Here is an 18,841-nt window from a genome sequence, read left to right as displayed (position 1 = left end):
AAATAGTTCAAAACCTGTATCCTTAACTTGTTCAAAACTTTGATTTCCAAAACTTGTTACAATATCTCAATACATTCTTCTACCTTCCGCCATAAGAAGTAGTAGTAGTAGTAATAATAATAATAATAATAATAATAATAATAATAATAATAATATAACGAATCGCATCCTTAATTGCTTACAGAATAATGCAGTAGAATCTATGGACTCCTTTTATACATCAAAAGAAGGGACCATTTGACAAAAGAGCGGTGTAACATAATGTAGGTGGTCATTGTGCAATTTTTTTAACACTCCAAAATCAATTCAACTAAAAAATAGAACACGAGTTAAGCAAGACCCATCTGTCATACACATCAATGCAAATTAGCACAAGCTAAAATAAAAATGACGCCAAGCCAAGAGCCAAAGCGAAATAAGCGAATATACATAACGCCATGACAAATTTAGAGCAATCAATGCCAATATATGTGGATAAGCAGCATGGATTGATGTTCGTATTTTCCACGAGATTTCACAATAATCTAAAATAATGACGCGCTACTTTTTTTGGTCGGCAGTCAGCCGGTGCTAAAGAAACAAACGCTTACAAGGCACCGATGAGCACGCACACGTAATATTTGTCGTAACTTAACTTTATAAGCTAGCATCGAGTGCACACGTTAAGACGAGGCAAAAAAGAAAAATAATTAATAGACGTCGCCAGTCACGCGAGAAACAAAATGCCACCATATAAAACCGAATGCGCGTGATTGTAGCACCAACATGGAGCAAAGAGGGATACAAGAAAAACAAACCAAAAGAGCCTACCCTAGTTTAGCACCAGAGGCGCCCATGTCACCACTCACCAACAGAAATTTCATTTTCAAAAGGATGTGGGAGGCACATCATCTAACATAACACGTCCCAGCATCAACCACTCATCATCTATATCCACTCCTTGTCGTGGCCGTCTCTTGTAAAAACAAAATTGATTTTGCGTCTATCTTTTCACCTTTTTTTATTTTAACCCAAGGAGGATCAACCTAGGTGAAGTGAAAACGCGGAGAGGGAAATAAGCAACCACCCGGGCTGCACTTCCGGGTGCCCCCAACGGTTTCGTCCTCCCGGGCCAACACGGTCAGCATCAGTGAATCCTGACTGCACTTTGCTCCAAACGAGCACACTACACACACGGAGGACCAGTCCTAAACAAAGTTACCCTGAAGGCCTTAACGACTGTTTCTTTTCCACAAAAAATCGAAATTATATGTTATAAATGGTATAGGCAAATTGCCTCTAGAAACATTGCTTTTACTTCAGTCCTACAAAACTATTAACCATAGATTTTTTCAATGAAAAAAATAAAAAGTAATATAGTAGTTTACTATTAGCTTTAACCGAGAGGCGATTAATTTAATCCCGAGGATGCGGTAAGCAGAGAAGGCTCCCGGAAGGCGCCACGGCACGCCGCCCGCCCGCGTCGCTCCGGTCGTCACGCGACACGACCGCGCGCAGCGCTCCGCTCTCCTCCCTCCTGGTTCTCTCCATCTCCATCCTCCCACACCCCTCCGCGCCCGCCCGCCTATAGATACCCCCCTCCCCCCTTCCGACCTCCCCGCTACCCACCACCGCCATTAGCCTCCTGATTCCCGCGCCACCTAGTCCCCAACCCCGTCCCATGCCCGCGGCAGCCGCGCGCTGCACTGAGGCGCGAGTGAGCGAGCAGAGCGAGGCCTGATGCGGCAGCGGCAGCAGGGGGAGGAGCACCAGGAGCTGTTCGTGCAGTGGAGGCCCTGCGACAAGAAGAGGTCTTAGGCCTTGAGCCGAGTCCGTCCTCGGATCCACTCATCCACTCGGGGCGCGCGTGAAGGCGCCGTCTTTTCGGCTTGCCGGCGGCGGCGGCGCGCGGCGTTGAGGACGACCGGCCGGCGGGGACCGACCGGGGAAGATGAGCGTGTCCGTGGGGAGGACCCGGGTGGGGAGGTACGAGCTGGGCCGGACGCTCGGGGAGGGCACTTTCGCCAAGGTCAAGTTCGCCAGGAACGTCGAGACCGGCGAGAATGTCGCCATCAAGATCCTCGAAAAGGAGAAGGTGCTCAAGCACAAGATGATCGCCCAGGTATGGATGCACACGCGCGCCATCGATCTCTCCCTCTCGCCGTGTTCTTGTTCCTGCCCTGTTTCGTCTTCCTGTGGCATCTAGTTTTCTCCTCTGAAGATTGGAGCCAAAGACAAGATTTTTCTCTCTCGATCTCGATGCGTGCCTGTTTCTCCATTCATTCAAGATGAATCATGACTGCTTTCGGTTGCAAGAGACGGTCTTCAATTCTTGCCGCGTCCGTTCTTGTGTCTTGCCATCACGCGCCGTTCCTCATCAGTTCTTGTCGATTTTATGGATATTTTTTGTACGGAAAGGGCTGGAAGTTATGTGAAAGTGAAATTTACGTTACTTTCCGTTATAGACCTTTCTTCCTTCGCTGCTAAGCAAGCTCTGTCAGAAATTTATCTTCTTTCACAGATTTCTCGATTTACCACCATATGAAATTGAAATCGTGTGAAAGATAAATGAAATCCAGCAGTAAAACATCCTTCTACCACCAATTAATTCACCCGCTGGGACTGGGAGCGGTAGCAGGCAGGTGAGCACGGGCGTCTCGGTCGCGTCTCGTGCGTGTTCGTTGAGACGCGTGCGTCGTTACTCGTTTGTTGGTTGGGATGGTCAAATTTGCCCTCTGACTTTGATGCCTAGTTCCTTTCTGATTTTGGTGTCCGTGATGTTTGCAATTGCAGATAAAGCGCGAGATCTCGACCATGAAGCTCATCCGGCACCCAAACGTCATCCGGATGTACGAGGTACACCTTTTTTCCAAGCATTAATCCTATATGGAAAATCGTTCGAAAATGAATTTGAGGTTTCTGCAACCTTAAACTAGGAAAACAGAGTAGAAATGGCTCAAGCCTGAATTTCCTGTCCTTTTTCCTACTAAAATTATTTGTTCATCGATTATGAAGTCATGATATTGGACTATACTGTGTTCTGTATGTACTGATTTTATTTCTTTCTTGTTGCTCGATGGGTTTTACCTTTTGTCCCGCCTTTGGTGTCCCTGTCCACAAACTATGTGTGTCCTCTCGTGAAGGTGATGGCCAGCAAGACAAAGATTTACATAGTGATGGAGCTTGTCACCGGAGGTGAACTTTTCGACAAGATTGTGAGTGCGGGTCTTTTCTCAACTTCTGAAGTTTACACTTTCCCTGTGAGCATGTGATCAACTTGCTTGAGTTCTGTGAATTAGGCTTCGCGTGGAAGGCTGAAAGAGGATGATGCAAGGAAATATTTCCAGCAGGTGATCAATGCTGTCGATTACTGCCACAGCAGAGGCGTCTACCACCGTGATCTCAAGGTTAGTGCTTTTTACAGTTCATATAGATAACAGTTGCAGGTTCAGCAGGAAACTATGTTTGATAGGGATTTACCTTTTTGTTTCAGCCTGAAAACCTTCTGCTTGATGCTAGTGGCACACTCAAGGTGTCTGATTTTGGATTGAGTGCACTATCTCAACAAGTTCGAGTAAGTAAAATTGGCTTTTCCTCGCAAAAAAAGGCAAATTGGCTTTTCCTGATAATAAAGTAAACACAAACAATATTATCATGAAGTCGTTGGTGTTTCAGTGTTGATTCCATTTTTGCACTCTCACCTGATGATTGCAATATTTTTCAATATCCTTTTGTTAACTTGCAGGAGGATGGTCTGCTGCACACAACCTGTGGAACTCCTAATTATGTTGCTCCCGAGGTACTTCGCTGCATCCATGATTTATGTGCTCAACTTCATTTGATTAAGTATTTTGTTCTCATGTTTCAATGCTCTTGAATGTACAGGTTATAAACAACAAAGGGTATGATGGAGCCAAGGCTGATCTATGGTCATGTGGGGTGATTCTTTTTGTCCTCATGGCAGGGTACCTCCCGTTTGAAGATTCAAACCTTATGTCGCTTTACAAGAAGGTTGGTCACTCTCTACCATGGCAAGAAGCCCTTAAGTTTCCTTTTTGCTCAATTGGTGCCTGAAACTTAGTCTGACCGTTCATGCAGATCTTCAAGGCAGATTTCAGTTGCCCGTCTTGGTTCTCCACAAGTGCGAAGAAGCTCATCAAGAAGATATTAGATCCTAATCCTAGCACTGTATGTTTATTAGTCATTGTCACCATTTTATCATCCCTTCTGTTCAAAATCTATTCTGCATGATAGGTAACTCATATCATTTTTTATGGCTTGTGCAGAGGATAACAATTGCAGAGCTTATTAACAATGAGTGGTTCAAGAAGGGGTATCAGCCTCCCAGATTTGAGACAGTGGATGTTAATTTAGATGATGTCAACTCCATTTTTGACGAATCTGGTGTAAGTTTAAGAATTATACAATTCATATTGTGACTCGCAATGCAGTGTATGGGCATGGTAAATAAAATTGCTTCCATTAATGCAGGACCCAGCACAACTTGTTGTTGAGAGGCGAGAAGAGAGACCATCGGTGATGAATGCTTTTGAGTTGATCTCTACATCTCAAGGCCTCAATCTCGGCACACTCTTTGAGAAGCAAATGGTATGTTCATAATGTTAGGTGGCTCTGAACTTAAATCCAAGATAAAAACGTATAGTACAACAACCAGGTTACTTTTACCTAATCAAACATCCACCAATGATCACTAGGGTTCTGTTAAGAAAGAAACAAGATTTGCATCAAGGCTTCCTGCAAATGAGATACTGTCGAAAATTGAAGCAGCAGCAGGACCCATGGGCTTCAATGTGCAGAAGCGCAACTACAAGGTACTGGAAGTTAAGAATTAAGATGGAGCACCTCATTTGCATAGTTCCATTCGATCTGAGCATTATTCTGATGACAATTCACTTGAACCAAATCATCAGCTGAAGCTGCAAGGAGAGAACCCGGGAAGGAAAGGTCAGCTGGCCATTGCAACAGAGGTACTGCTTCATGAATCATGATTGCATCTGGACTAAAATCCTATATGGTCTGCTGTACTACTGTTCTTGGCTGGTGCTTAGACTGAAACACAACTACTTCTGATGCCAAAGGTTTTCGAGGTGACGCCTTCGCTGTACATGGTGGAGCTGCGCAAGTCCAACGGGGACACCCTCGAGTTCCACAAGTTCTACCACAACATCTCAAACGGGCTGAAGGACGTGATGTGGAAGCCGGAGGGCAGCATCGTGGAAGGCGACGAGGTGCGGCACCGGAGGCCGCCGTGATGGATCTGCAACCAAGTTTTTTAGAAGTAGCGCTGCAGATATACTAGTCAGGGAACTGGTGGAACTAAGAAGCTTGCGACTGGTCTATGTTTAAGGTGTTTTCTGTGTAGAGGCGCTTTCAGACCGGAAGTATGGGTAATGGGAATGAAAGAATGTGCAGAGTTTTCTGTCAAAGTAACGTTACCAAATTTTCATCTCTGCATTGTTTACGGTCGAAATGGCTAGATCCGAGACGGAAAAATGGCGATCCTGAATCATTTCGTAGTAGTCACTGAAGGAACAAAAGGATTCACTTGGACGGTGCCTGATGCATGATCTGAAGAATTCAATTGTAATTTACACGGACTCTGCTGCTCCTGCAAACTAGCTGTTGCCCTCCCTCATGGTCGGTGGAGCTGGCCTGCCTGCTCACAGTGGGGCCATGCGAGATTTTTTTCTCTTCTAAGGCCGGACGTTTACCCGAGAATCTTTAGCCGCATTTGTTTCAGGTCGATTTTGAAGGTTCGATTTTAAAAAATTTAAAAGTTAGATAACTTCCATAATTGAGAATCGAAAATCCAACTGATTATGGATTCTCGATTCTAGAAGTCATCTGATTTTAAAATTTTTCAAAATCTAAACCTTGAAAAGCGGCCATAAGCTGAAACAAACGGTTTGCTATTTTATCAATCTCCCGTTTGTGTCGATGCGGAAGTTGTTCTTTGCAGTCAGCACATTACACATACGAAGTTTTGGTTTTGGCGGAGAGGAGGGGTGAAAAATTGTGTTGTTATGTGTGGACGACACTTTTTTTTTTCTTTTGAGAGGACGACACTTGCTTTTCAAGTGTGTAATAAAAAACTAAAAAGACATGTTAACCAAATTTGGTCACTGGGCCGATGTCCCGATTCCCCCCCATCCTCTCTTGGTGGCCCCTGAAGTGTTTGGCGGGTCGATAGCCCAGCCAGGCAGGAGCTGAAAGCCCAAGTGAGCTCCATCAACGGCGCGAGCCCACGGTAAGCGGCCGGCCGGCCGGGCCGGCTGCCGCTGCACGCCATGGAGTGAATGCGCGCGGGCCCGTCGTGGCTTGGACCGGACTAGTGGAGGTGGAGCGGATCCCCGGCTCGCATCGCCATCGCATCACTGTGATTCTTCACACACGCCGCGCTCGCCCTGCCTGCTCTGCTCCGCCCGACCCGACCCGACGCGGCCTCCTCCCCCCGACGACCCCGAGAGCGAGCGCGGCCGCTATGCGCGAGGAGGTGCGGAGCTCGTCGGCGGCGCCGCCCGACCCGCCGCCCGACCCGCCGCCCGCGCGCTCGGCCTCGCCGCCGCCCACCCCCGTCGCCAGGTAACGCCCACCCTTCCTCTCGCGGCCCGCTTGCTGCTGCTGGGCCCGCCGGCCGCCGGATCGGGTTCCACCGGCGGCGCGGCGCTCCGGGCCTGGAGGATTTCGAGTTTCCCATCCGGATTCGCTGCCCTAGCAATTGCTGCGAGGCGCGCAGGTCGGAGGGTGGGGGCGTTGGTTAAACCCTAGAGCCGGCAATCTGAGAAAAATTCCTTTTTTTGGTGGGGCCTCGTGCGGAATTTGGGAGTTGACTTTCTTGCTGGTTATTCTGGCATCGAGTGTGCGGCTTCTGTAGCATTTATCTTTATACGCACGGTGCCGTTCACGCCGGCCTTGTGTCGAAGTAAGTGATTTTGGGGTTCTTGTTCATCCTGTTCCGTCTTTGTACCTGAGGTGGATGCTGGAATTTGCTACCTAACATGATGAGCTTACGTAATTGTTAGCTCTCCAGTTTCTGTGGTTTTACTACAGCGATAGAAAATGTCAGCTGAATTGACCCATTTTTTATTTATTTATCTTCAAGTATATCCATTTCCTGAGCCAATGGGATCAAGTACAGTGTTGCAAATGTATGGGCGGGGATACAAAATCTAACCCAAGTCAAACTACAATGTAATCGTTTCTGTGTTGTTATATGCTTAGCATGTGCCATAATACTATGTATCATTTTGTTTCCTGCCTGCCTGTACTGAATCCCCCCCCCCTCTTTTTTTTGCAGTTCTGCTGGTGCTTCATCACCTCCTTCACAAGCTAATATAGCTAGCATAGATTGGTTAGGCAGTGACCAAGTCTCCAAGGCGGGGTCGTCTCATGTTGCTCCACCTGCTTCTCAGCCTGCACTTAGTACTAATGCTGATGGAGCTGCTGCGGATTTCTTTCAATCATCGTGTAGACCATGGGAACGAGGCGACTTGCTTCGTCGGCTGGCCACGTTTAAGCATTCAACATGGGCCTCTAAGCCAAAGGTCATTTCTTTGTCTACTGGGCTCTTCTTAGCTAGTTGTATTGTAAATTTTAAACTAACCAGTCATCAACTGATGATTCCTGATGTGGTGTTTTTCTTGCGCTTTCCTATGTACATTTGCTTAGAATCCCTCTCCCCCCTAAATGCTGTCTTGGAACAATTGAATAATCAGAACTGTGACAAACTTGCTTATGGCAGTCAATCTCAGGCTAAGGCATATATTTCCTATCAGAATATATGCTACAATGTTATTCCCTCCGTTTTAAGTTATATATGATGTTTTAGAATTTTGCACAATTGCACACGATGATTGCTTGCCCCTAATAAACTTATGTGTCTTTCTATGTTACTAAATTCTGTCGTGCATGAACTTGTAACCATAACACATATAAATGAGGCAGGACCACTTTATAAGATATGGTTATTTCTTGTATTGAAATCCAATAATATCAAATGAAAAAAGAACCTTTTCTCCCTCCTAAAATATAAATTACAAAAGAATATAGGGAATAATTTTTGTCTTGAATATGTTCTGAGTTCTTGACTTGAAAACACGCTATTTTTCCACTATATTCCTTATCTTCATTGAGACATTATTGTACTTGAACATATCCTTTTTAAGCATCTGGCGAGTTGAAAACGTTTATTTCTACATGTATGGTTTATCTATGCTCTATTTGGAAGAATGTATGACCCCCATGTTACTTATTTGCCATTTTTGAGTTCTCAAAATTAAAAGAAGATAAAATAGACCACAACTGTTTATTTGAAAAAGAACACTATTGACTTAACTTTTATAGGCTGCTAGTTCACTGGCTTGTGCTCAAAGAGGCTGGGTGAACATTGACGTGGACAAGATTGAGTGTGAATCATGTGGTGCACATCTTATATTTACTGCATTGACATCCTGGTCCCCTGCTGAAGGTATGCTCTGAACAACAAAGTTTCCTGTATGTTTTTTCAAGTTAGGCCATCAGGTTTTCCTTACCATGTTAGGTGCAAGGATGTCGTAACTAACTCTAGAGACTAATCAGAGCCAGTGAGTGCTGCAAATAAGGGAACTTATTACTTGTTCTATGTCACAGATTTATTTTTATTACATGATGTCATGATCTGTTGCATATTGCAAGCTCCCTGCTTATTTTGTTAACTGTTAGATTTTTTTCCCTAAATAAACAAGAAACCGTTTGCTGAATTTACCATAAAAAAATTCAGTGGAGGAAGGGAGTGTGTTTTGTGTTCTGTCTAAACTTCATATGACAAGAAATGGCAAATTTGCTTATCCTGTTTGTTGCAAGCTAAAGTGATCCAACTTGTTTTCAGATTATGGTTCAATCTGTTTTGTATGATAAAGCTGGAATCCCTAGCATTTACCTGCTCCTTCTATGTTGCCCTGTAGACTTTGTTTCCAACGAAAGATGGGTAAGCTTCCTCTAGTAAAAAAAATGCAGAAGGGAGCATCTCCTTGATTTGGTTTGTTAATAACAAATGCTTGAGTGCGCCTCAACCAATACTGACTGGTCAACTGCTTGATTAGCTTGTTCTCTTAAGGGCCCTGAGATTTTGACGCTGCTTAATGCCTATTTGCATGGGCAAGGGGTATTAGCTTGTGAAAATTATGCGACAGGGGATGCACATATATAAATATATTTTCTTTGTTGTGAATCTTTTTTATCTGACTGCTAACAATATTGAGTTTGTTGGACAATTGTTAAGTTATTGATAGAGCCACAATATCTAAATTTCTGTCTGGTGTTACTTATGTTTTTTGCTACTTAGTTAAGCTGGACATAGATTGCTAGTATTTCACTATTTCCTCATAAAATGAAACATGTTTGTCCTGTGAGCCCTAACTTCCTTGACCTCTATGTTATGTTGTAGTTGCAAATGCCGGGGAAGCTTTTGCTGAGCAGCTTGATGCATCACACCAGAATGATTGTCCCTGGAAGGGGAATAGCTGTGCTGATGGCCTGGTGCAGTTCCACCTTACCCCATCAGCTCTTGTTGGTGGTTTTAAAGATCGATGTGATGGATTGTTGCAGTTTGTATCTCTTCCTGTTATTGCCTCATCTGCAATTGAGAGTATGAAGCTCACTAGAAACGTTCAAATTGATCGTGTCTTATCCCAGTCAGTTACAATTTTGTCTGGGGAGCTGGGCTATAGAACAGACAGTACAACAGGGATTGATATCAGCCAACAAGATGAAACCTGCTGCTACTCTAAAGTATTATCTCTTGTCATTGATGCCTTCTTGTTGCTTTTTTGTTGCTGTATTTATTTTCAGAACTTCTAGCTTTATTTGATCTAGGCCACTCCCTTCTGATTGATATAGGCACAGAAGCTTATTAGCGTTTGTGGATGGGAGCCTAGATGGCTTCCAAATGTTCAAGATTGGGAAGAAAATTCGACACGCTCTGCCAGAAATGCAGGCTCAGCTGAACCAGATGGCCAATTTCATTCCCAATTTGCTGAGCATCGTCAAAGTTCATACTCTGCATCAGTTAAGAAAGAGAAGGGAAAAGGCAAAATGCGTGTCAAAGATTCTGGATGCAGCATGAGATCACCTTTGCTGGATTGCAGCTTATGTGGAGCTACAGTGAGAATTTGGGACTTCAAATCTGTGCCACGCCCTTCTCATTTTAGTCTGAATAACATCGACATGCCTGATACAGGAAGGAAGCCTGTGTTGACCCGTGGAATTAGTGCTACTAGTGGGATCAATGGATTGGTTGCTGAAGGAGCGGAGAAAGAAAATGTTGAAGGACGTGATGAGGCAGGTACTGATGAGCGTAAGTCTGTGTCAAATGCTCAAGTTGACTTAAATCTGACAATGGCAGGAGGTTTGCCATCTAACCATTCTGCATTGCCCCCGATGCCTGGACATTTCAATTATGGAGGAATGGGAAGAGATCTCATTATTGGGCAGCCTACTGGAAGTGAGCTTGGTGGCCATGCAGCCTCATTTGAGTCTCGGGGCCCCAGTTCAAGGAAGCGTAACCTGGAGGAAGGTGGGAGCACAGCTGACAAGCCAATAAACAGGCTTCAGCCTGCTGACAGCATAGAGGGAACTGTCATTGACCGTGATGGTGATGAAGTTGATGATGCCGCACAAGATTCTGGTGCTCGGAGCAAAAGGCCTCGTGGTTTTAATCTTTTTGATATCAATCGCCCATCTTCTTCAGGAGCTGGTCCCAGCAGAAACTTAAGCTTTGACCTGGATATAGATGTTAATAGGTTTGATACATCTAATGCTGAGGGCCCATCTGCCCTTCACAACCCATTTCCAAAGGATTCTATGAGGGCATCTTCTGTTATTGCAATGGATACTGTTCACAGTGGGGAGGGAAATTCAATGGAGAGTGTTGAATACCATCCATGTGATGGTGATGATGTTAATAAGCCTTCTAGTGCACTCAGGAGTGGTGGAATGAGTGAGGCATTGGATCTCAATTATAGCAACCAAGCACAGCAAAGCAGTTTTGTACAGCCTGCTGCTGAAACTGAAAGTAATGCAAGGGAGATAGGGGGCAGTAGTATGAATGGAGGGGAAGAAGTCCTCAATGCAGAAGCTACTCCTGCTTCTGCTAGAGATCAGTTTAGCCTGGGGGTTAGTGGAGGTAGTGTCGGGATGGGTGCAAGTCATGAAGCTGAAATTCATGGGACTGATATTTCTGAGCATAAAACTGGTAGCGTTGTTGGAGATGCTGATCCAATTCCTGAGCTCATTGAGACTATGGGCCACACTGGCGAGTCAGCCCCTGGACCTGCATTGATGGATGAGTTTGCCCCTGAAGAAGTTGGTCGAGAAGATCCTCATGGTGATAGCCAAGATATGGCGTCTCGGTTAGCGGTTCGAGCTGACAGTGGTTCAAAAATTTGTGGTTCAACTAAAGCTGATTCTGTTGAGAGTGGAGAGAAGATGAGTCATGCCATAGGTCCTGAGAATAGTGCACATCCTTCTCTTTCTTGCAACGCAAGAGTTTTTTCTGGCATTGATGCATCGAAAGAGGAAGTGACTGGTATAATGCTTACTAATGATGATTACGATCCAGGAAATGGGCTAGGTACTTCTACATCTAACTTTTCCCTAGCATACGATTGCTGTTATTTTTGTGCTTACACGGTGCATATACCCTTCTGTTGAACTACATTCACGTCTGGATCATGAAAAACTTTGTGTTTGCCATAGGCGATTATGTTCATACATAGTCTTAATTTTCATCAAACTGCTGCATATTTCTTAACTGCACTCTTCCATTCTACATGCATGTTTGTTTTTGACATTCCAGCGCATTTTCATCAGCAGAACTATATTTTTATTTGGATATGCCATTCACCGTGTTCTTACATTTGATTGTCAGGAACAACAAATGGAGAAAACGATTATGAAACAGATCTTCCAGATTTCGATCCAATAAAACACCACAACAATTACTGCCCATGGGTAAATGGAAATGTTGCTGCCGCATGTTGTATTAATACTGGTTCGAGCACAGCGCTCTCTGGCTGGCAGCTCACAGTGGACGCCATCGAGACATTGCAGTCTGTAGGCCAAGCTCAGAATCAGACAATGCAGTCAGACTCTGCGGCTTCATTATATAAGGTAAGGGCTGCTTCGTGTCCGTCTAATTATGCTATCATCTTGCTCATGCCTTGCTGGCTGGCTGCACATTTCAGCAAATTTCTTAATCATGCAGCCCTCTTTAGCGCATTCCATTCTGTCTCATGTTGCAGGATGATCACGCCCCACCCAGCCGGAAGCTGCTGAAAAGGGCAAACCACAGCAGGAGCTGATCCTCAGGGCTTCACATTTGGTATACTCAAAAGTTGCCAACGATTTCTCTCTGCTCATATGATTCTGGTGAATGTCTACTTGAACGAAACTGGTTCTTTTATTTGCGAAACTAGGTCGCGGTGGAGAGCTCGGAAACCATCATGTGGTCGGGAGGAATGGAATAAGTTTAGGTAGTTTTGTGCGCAGATGATTGAGTTTGCCTGCCGTCTCTAGCTATGTCAGCTCGGTTATTGTATTTATCTAATGTTCTATAAGATGATTTCAGCACCAAGAGACTGTAATTCAATACTTGCCATCTTTTTGTCTTTGACCTGCGCGATTGAAGAATATGTATTTAGAATAGAAGGCTAGAAATGCGTGCTGTGTGCGTACTTACGCTGTAACAGATGGCTACAGCAACGTGATCATGAGAAAATCAACCATGCCCTCTCCATTGCGTCGTAGAACCAAATTACCACGCTATGCCCTGGCTGGTTGGACAGGAGGGGGGATGGCCATAGGGTCCGGGAAGGCTCGCTGCGCGGTGTGGAGGAAGACGACGGGCGCGGTGAGGTGGGGTCTGGTTCTCGGAGAGAGGAGGTATGGGAAGCTGGGCAGCGGTTGGCCGGCTTGGGACCCCAAGAAAGGGTGGACGAGGGGTTGCGAGCGTGCGTTGCAAAATCGGAACAAGCGGACCGCAGACAGGCCGGCCCAGCTCCCGCACCCTCCACCTCGACCACCGCTAAAGCTGTCCATGCTCCACGCCCCTACCACCATCCTTACCCAATCATCGTCATCTTGGCCGACTCCACCGCCGGTCCGGCGACCTCTATCTAAGTAACTCGTAGTATTACCATGTTCTATCTATGGTATGTTTTATGAGACGCTCAGACTATTTGTGCACACGGTACGCCATGTTTCTGAAGTTGCCTTTGTAGAAAGGTGGTGGAAACTTACTATGGGACTATGATGTACTATGTTGAATCCGTTCGAATGAATTGGAACTATGGAAGTGATGCATGGTTGGGTTAAACGGGCAACTCGTTTTCTTGTCTCTTGCGTCCATAGAAGCATCGTATTACCATGTTTGGAGGCATATTTCTTTGTTCATTAAAATGGAAAATAGATTAGGAATATGCGATTCGCTGCAATATTTATGACGGCATGCATGTGCCATGGGCTGTGCTTTTGATAGCTAGATTACTAGGATTAGGGGATACTTGGGACACTTAATTTACGTTCCCCCAAACCCAAAGTTCGATTTCTCGCTGGCTGTGCCGGCGGTGCCAAAATTTTAAGATATCTTAATCTTCCATATATTAAGCTTATGCTCTGAACTGCATGCGGTTTTGTACTGCCAGCTTTCCAATTCTTTCTGAAAAGCAGGTGCCAAGTGATACGAATCCTATCCTGCAACGCGTGAAAAGCTGGTCTGATCAGTGAAGCTAAATATCCACGAGAAGCGTTGAATAATGTCCCTTTTTGTTTGTTATGATGAAGGAAGTATCTGCATATGCAGATTCCATTGGATTGAGCGGCACAAGGCGAGAGGCGCACCAGGGCTTCCCTCTTGGTGTTAGAGCATGTCTGTCATCGCTTCATTCTTCATCTATCCCTCTCTAACCTGGGATGATAGCAGACGATAATACCTAAATAATGCAAAATCCTGTTTACCCGGGCAATGCCATGGTTTTGGTGACGAGATTTACAAGAAACGTCGGAATACTCATAAATCAGTTTAGTTCCTAGTAGTTCAGTGGGTTAACATGCAACGGAACTCTCGTTAGCTAGCACAGTTATGCAACCGGAACTGCTAACTCTAACTGGAAACCAGTACAAACTCTGGCTGCAGCTGATCTAGCAAAGCAAATCAGCTTCATTCCAGCCCCATTTTGCATTGCAGATTTGCAGTGCCAGAGAGGGTAGTTCAAGATTGTAGGAGTAGTGCATCCACATGCGAGTGACTGCTCGCCGGAGTTGGTGTTGGGGCGGCGAGCTCAGGGCCTCGAGTGGGGCTTTTATAGGCGCGAGAGGGAGGATGGCGGCCTGGGCACGAGCCGTAGGGGAAGGCCCGACCAGAGGGCAAAACCGGGGGCGTAGCTGCCTCGCTGGCACCGGCAGGGCTCGCCATGGCGCCAGCAGCGCCAGCGGTAGAAGAAAGCCGCCGCGTGGAGGCTCCCTGAGGGGGAGGGTGAGATTTTGTGGGCCAGCGGGAGATCTCTAGATGCTGGCAGGCCCACTTGGCCGGGCGGCCACAGCTGCGCCGGGGTGCGCCGGCCAGCTGGTCAGCCGGCGATGGGACAGGGCAGTGGGAGGAGGGAGGAGGGAGAAGGTGATGGAACTTATGTGCGAGAAGAAAAACAGCGGGGGCTTGGGTGAAAAAGGAGCTAAAACTCATTCTTCTCAAGACCAAATCAAAAACATTTGAAAACTATTTTTTCTCAACTTTTCAAGATACACATTTTCTCTTTCATGACTAAGTTTATTTGAGCAATGTATAAAAAGTTAATTTGAATTTCCGAAAACTAGTATTTAAATGATATATCATTTCATGTGAATTTTTGCATTTTTTAGCACTTGAGTTCAACTGGACTTTTGTTGCTCTTGTTATGAGAGATGTGCCATTAAATTTTTAGAGTTAGTTGTGATCAATTTTGAAAGTTACAAGGGTTTGTTTGCAAGAGTTCAAATATTTATGCATATATGCATATACACATATTCATTTGATTGAAAGGTAGATCTGATAGTTTGTTTTATATTTTTTTCTCTTTAATGCCTGATTTCATGGTTTGAAATCTTTGTTTAATCTTTTAGACACCTAGGGTGTCATAGGATAGCACTCGATTGTTGGTTATGCGTGAGCCACTTGAAACAACAAGATTATATTTGCCTTTCTCCTTTTTTTTTTAAAAAAAAAGAAGTAGTGGCTGAAGAAAACGACATGGTGTCACGTTAGTAAGTTACAGTAAAAGAAAAGGAATGGTTAATATTCAAGGGGGTAAAGTTTTGTAGCTAGATTTTCTAGAGTGAGGAGTTCATACACCATACTGTACAAATGCATCTTTTCTCGAGAATTCGATAATTGCTTAAAGAAAATGTATGGGCACAGTCAAGGGAGTGTAGTCATCTTCCTGCATATGACATTGAGATTTTAAATAATACAAGCTGTTATACTGTAGTCATCCTTGTTTCATGATTATTTACCTTCTAGTTAATTTGTAAATCAATATCCATCAGACATGCTAGAAGGTAAATCAGAGAGGGATAAGAGGACCAGGGAAGGAAAGAGGATTTTCAGTTGAAACACAGTCTACCAAAAAGGAACGCTTAGTGCAGGATGCACCTGATAAGTGGTAATGTGCCTTCAGAGCAAGCGAGGACTGTGATGAACTCATGATTCAGTTGTTTCTGCAGGCTCTTTGGAAATCAGTTATGGTTATTAGTTATCACCTGTTACTTGCAGGTTTCAGTTGCACCTTCTACTTAACTGGTCTCTCCAGCCTGCTTGTTGTAATAGTTTGCCTATATTTGAAGTTTCAAATATTCTTTTTAATAGTCATCCTACTTTCTACTATTTGCAAACAATTATGTATATTCAAACAGAATCCTAGTAAAAATGCGCGCAAGGTACCAGTCTATTTATCACGCGCGCGTCTGCACGACGCGCTGAGTCGTTATTTCGGCCCAGTAATGCGGAAAGCCACGTGCAGAAGGTAACGCTGCATCGCTGCTGCTGGCCGCAGCTGACCACCGTACTTAGAAATTTGTTCCACAAAATATAATATTTCCTTGCTACATAGCCGGAACTTTTAAAAAAGCGTGAAAAAATTTAAAATGTTCCAAACAGTATGAAAAGTTCTGTCATTCCAAACTTAGGAAAATATTCCATAAAATGTTTCTTACTACATAGCCTGAACTTTCCAAAAAGTATGAAGAAAAATAAAAATGTTCCAAACCGTATGAAAAGTTCTGTCATTTCAAACTTAGGAAAATGTTCCAAAACTTCTTCTCTTGTTACACAAATGTAGCCATAACTTCACATTACATTATGGGCTCTTTCGGTTTGCTATCAATTTTTACCATGCCAAAATCAAGGCATGCCAATAAGATTTGGCTATCAATTGGTTCATACATAGAAATTGGTCACTTTGAGCCTACCTGCGCGCCCCTTCTGCGACAGCATTGCGCCTGGTCGCGCGCGTTAGGAATAGACGCATCCGCAATTCCTCCCTCGCGTACAGTTTGAGCTGCAATTCTTGCAATGGAGGAAATGATGCGCTTCTTTTTATTCGTGTACTTGATTGATCAGTTTTTATTCTTTGTCCCTTCGGCCCTGTAATTTTGTAAACATATATCTAGATACGTGTGCCCAGCTAAGTTTAAGCATGTGAAGGAAGGAATTGACAACACAAAAATGGAAAAGACAGCTAAAGATCGGACAAAATTATTGTTCCTTCCCTGAAGAGGTAAGTAATTTGCAAATCAAGAGGCATTTGCCCATTGACCAATTTCTCTAATTATTTATGTCATCGTCGTCCCTCCCTTAATCTTTCTCACCCAACTTACTTTTGTTTAAGAGCATTTATTCGCTATGTGCCTTGTGTAATTTTTTTGTATTTGTGATAGCACTCTTCAACTGTTGGTTATGCGTGAGCCACTTGAAACAACAAGATTATACTTGCCTTTCTCCTTCTTTTTTTTTTAAAAAAGTAGTGGCTGGAGAAAACGGCATGGTGTCACGTTAGTAAGTGCACAGTAAAAGAAAAGGAATGGTTGGTTTATGTAGGCAAGAACAATAATCTTGAGATGTGATAGGCACCGTCCCGTCCCTACATGAAAGCTAGCAAGACACGATTGATTATTAGCATCTGGACAAGTTGCATGAAAGGAGCTAGTGAGGATCATTAGCATTGCTTTGCTTTGTTGATAAGGAAGAATGAAGCAAGGAAAAATATCTATCTCTTTTAGTTAGGTGGCACATATATATAACTTGAGGAGTCCACATCAAATTATTATTAGGACAACTAGCTAGCTATAGTAATTTTGTTTGAAAATCTTGACTTGAAATAAAACTGAAACGCGTCTTGCATTTGGAAACAGATCGATGAGAATGTGACCAAATCACATTTATATTTATATGTGATCCATGCGGATTCTGCAAACATTCTCTAGCGTAGCTGGCTCACGATCCGTTTGTTGGCTGGTTCGATCAGCGTGCGCGTGGATCCCGCGTTGCGTTGAAGAAGCTACCAGCACAGTAGCATCGAAGAAAAGCTGCTGCCTCTCGTGCTGGTGAATGGTGAATCCAGGGCGACTTGAAGGCAAGGCCAGCCCCCAACGCCCACCGAATGGAACATCTCGCGTGCAGGTGGCGCGCCACGTGGCGGCCAGTGGGTCGTGGAACGTGTCAGGATACAAGCCACCGGCTGAGGGTTTATAGATGCAGTTGGCAGTGGAACTAAACATTCTCTATTTTATTTTTAAAAATCGACCACATTTTAGTTTTTCCAGGACAAGTCCAACCCATTCTCTATTGTATCTCACTCTTCCTTTTCTCATGTAGATTTAGTCTCTCTTTTTCAGAAACCCTACTTATGAGCTCTGGCCCAGCCTATTTACGAGAGTCTGTCTCAAATCTAGTGCACCAAACACCACAAGTACACCATATATTCTTCATTTTTTTGCGAGGAGTCCATGGCATATTCTATTTGTACAAAAGAAAATTCCAGCATAGCTGTAGATGGTGTCGAGACATACATTCAGAAAACATATGAAAAGAAAATTCAGGAGCATATGCAGTACGGAGGGCAAAAGAATTATCCTCTCGACTTACACTAACACACATAAAATTTCAAAACACTTCAAGTTTCACGTATGGATAGATTTTTTGTGAACTTGCAAAAAAAATTATATTTGCAATCTTTTCACCCCCTTAGTTGAATCCCTTCATTCCCACTATATGAACACATAAAAAAAACCAACCTTTTAGTAATAAAGCACCCCTTTGTGCTATACATTTCCTCTTATTAGTAGCAAAAAGAATATCCATGCTGAGTAGTACAGTCTCACATGCTTTGTTATTGCGACAACGCCAACACGAAGTGTGTGATTGGTCTATGATCACCTCGCGCACGGCATCAGATAAATGTTAGGCATGTATTCATGTTTCAATTTCCCCATGAACAACAACATCCAAAAGTCTTTTCTTTGTTTTTCCTAGCCGCAACATAAATCCTTTTGGCATCTGTGGTCTCGTCGAGAAATCACAAATCATCTGTTTTTCCCTGAAGAAACGCAGTGATGACATGAAAACGATACCCGCGCAAGTCGACACAAAATCCTGAAGCATGTCACGCTCTCTCGGCTCCACGAACCCATCGCACCGTAACGCACACCTGGCGCGGCGAGTCCGTCCCGCGGCCGCGTAGAAGCCGCGCTCCGCCCTCCTCGTCGTCGCCGTCGGCCAGCGAAGCGCGGACACGTGCGGTGTCGGCAGCGGGGAGTCCCCTCCACGTGTCGCCCG

At 44.4% G+C, this 18,841-nt stretch overlaps 1 protein-coding gene across 1 annotated transcript; it reads left to right on the top strand.

Annotated features, from left to right (window-relative positions):
* Nucleotides 1-1,566: 1,566 nt before the first annotated feature.
* On the top strand, nucleotides 1,567-12,681 carry LOC112880048. The gene is made up of 21 exons (XM_025944513.1): nucleotides 1,567-2,101; nucleotides 2,773-2,835; nucleotides 3,123-3,194; nucleotides 3,279-3,386; nucleotides 3,473-3,553; nucleotides 3,725-3,778; nucleotides 3,865-3,990; nucleotides 4,078-4,167; nucleotides 4,266-4,385; nucleotides 4,471-4,587; nucleotides 4,695-4,811; nucleotides 4,911-4,967; nucleotides 5,079-5,250; nucleotides 6,333-6,582; nucleotides 7,298-7,544; nucleotides 8,344-8,467; nucleotides 9,425-9,768; nucleotides 9,877-11,608; nucleotides 11,906-12,147; nucleotides 12,279-12,358; nucleotides 12,453-12,681. Exons 1-20 carry the CDS (start codon nucleotides 1,931-1,933, stop codon nucleotides 12,336-12,338), a joined length of 4,347 nt encoding a protein of 1,448 aa, XP_025800298.1. The 5' UTR covers nucleotides 1,567-1,930; the 3' UTR covers nucleotides 12,339-12,358; nucleotides 12,453-12,681.
* Nucleotides 12,682-18,841: the final 6,160 nt, after the last annotated feature.

This window comes from Panicum hallii, chromosome 2, assembly GCF_002211085.1.
Source record: "Panicum hallii strain FIL2 chromosome 2, PHallii_v3.1, whole genome shotgun sequence".
Taxonomy (NCBI): Eukaryota; Viridiplantae; Streptophyta; class Magnoliopsida; order Poales; family Poaceae; genus Panicum; species Panicum hallii.
The sequence above is the reverse complement of the archived record's forward strand: the minus strand, read 5'-3'. Positions and strand labels throughout refer to the sequence as shown.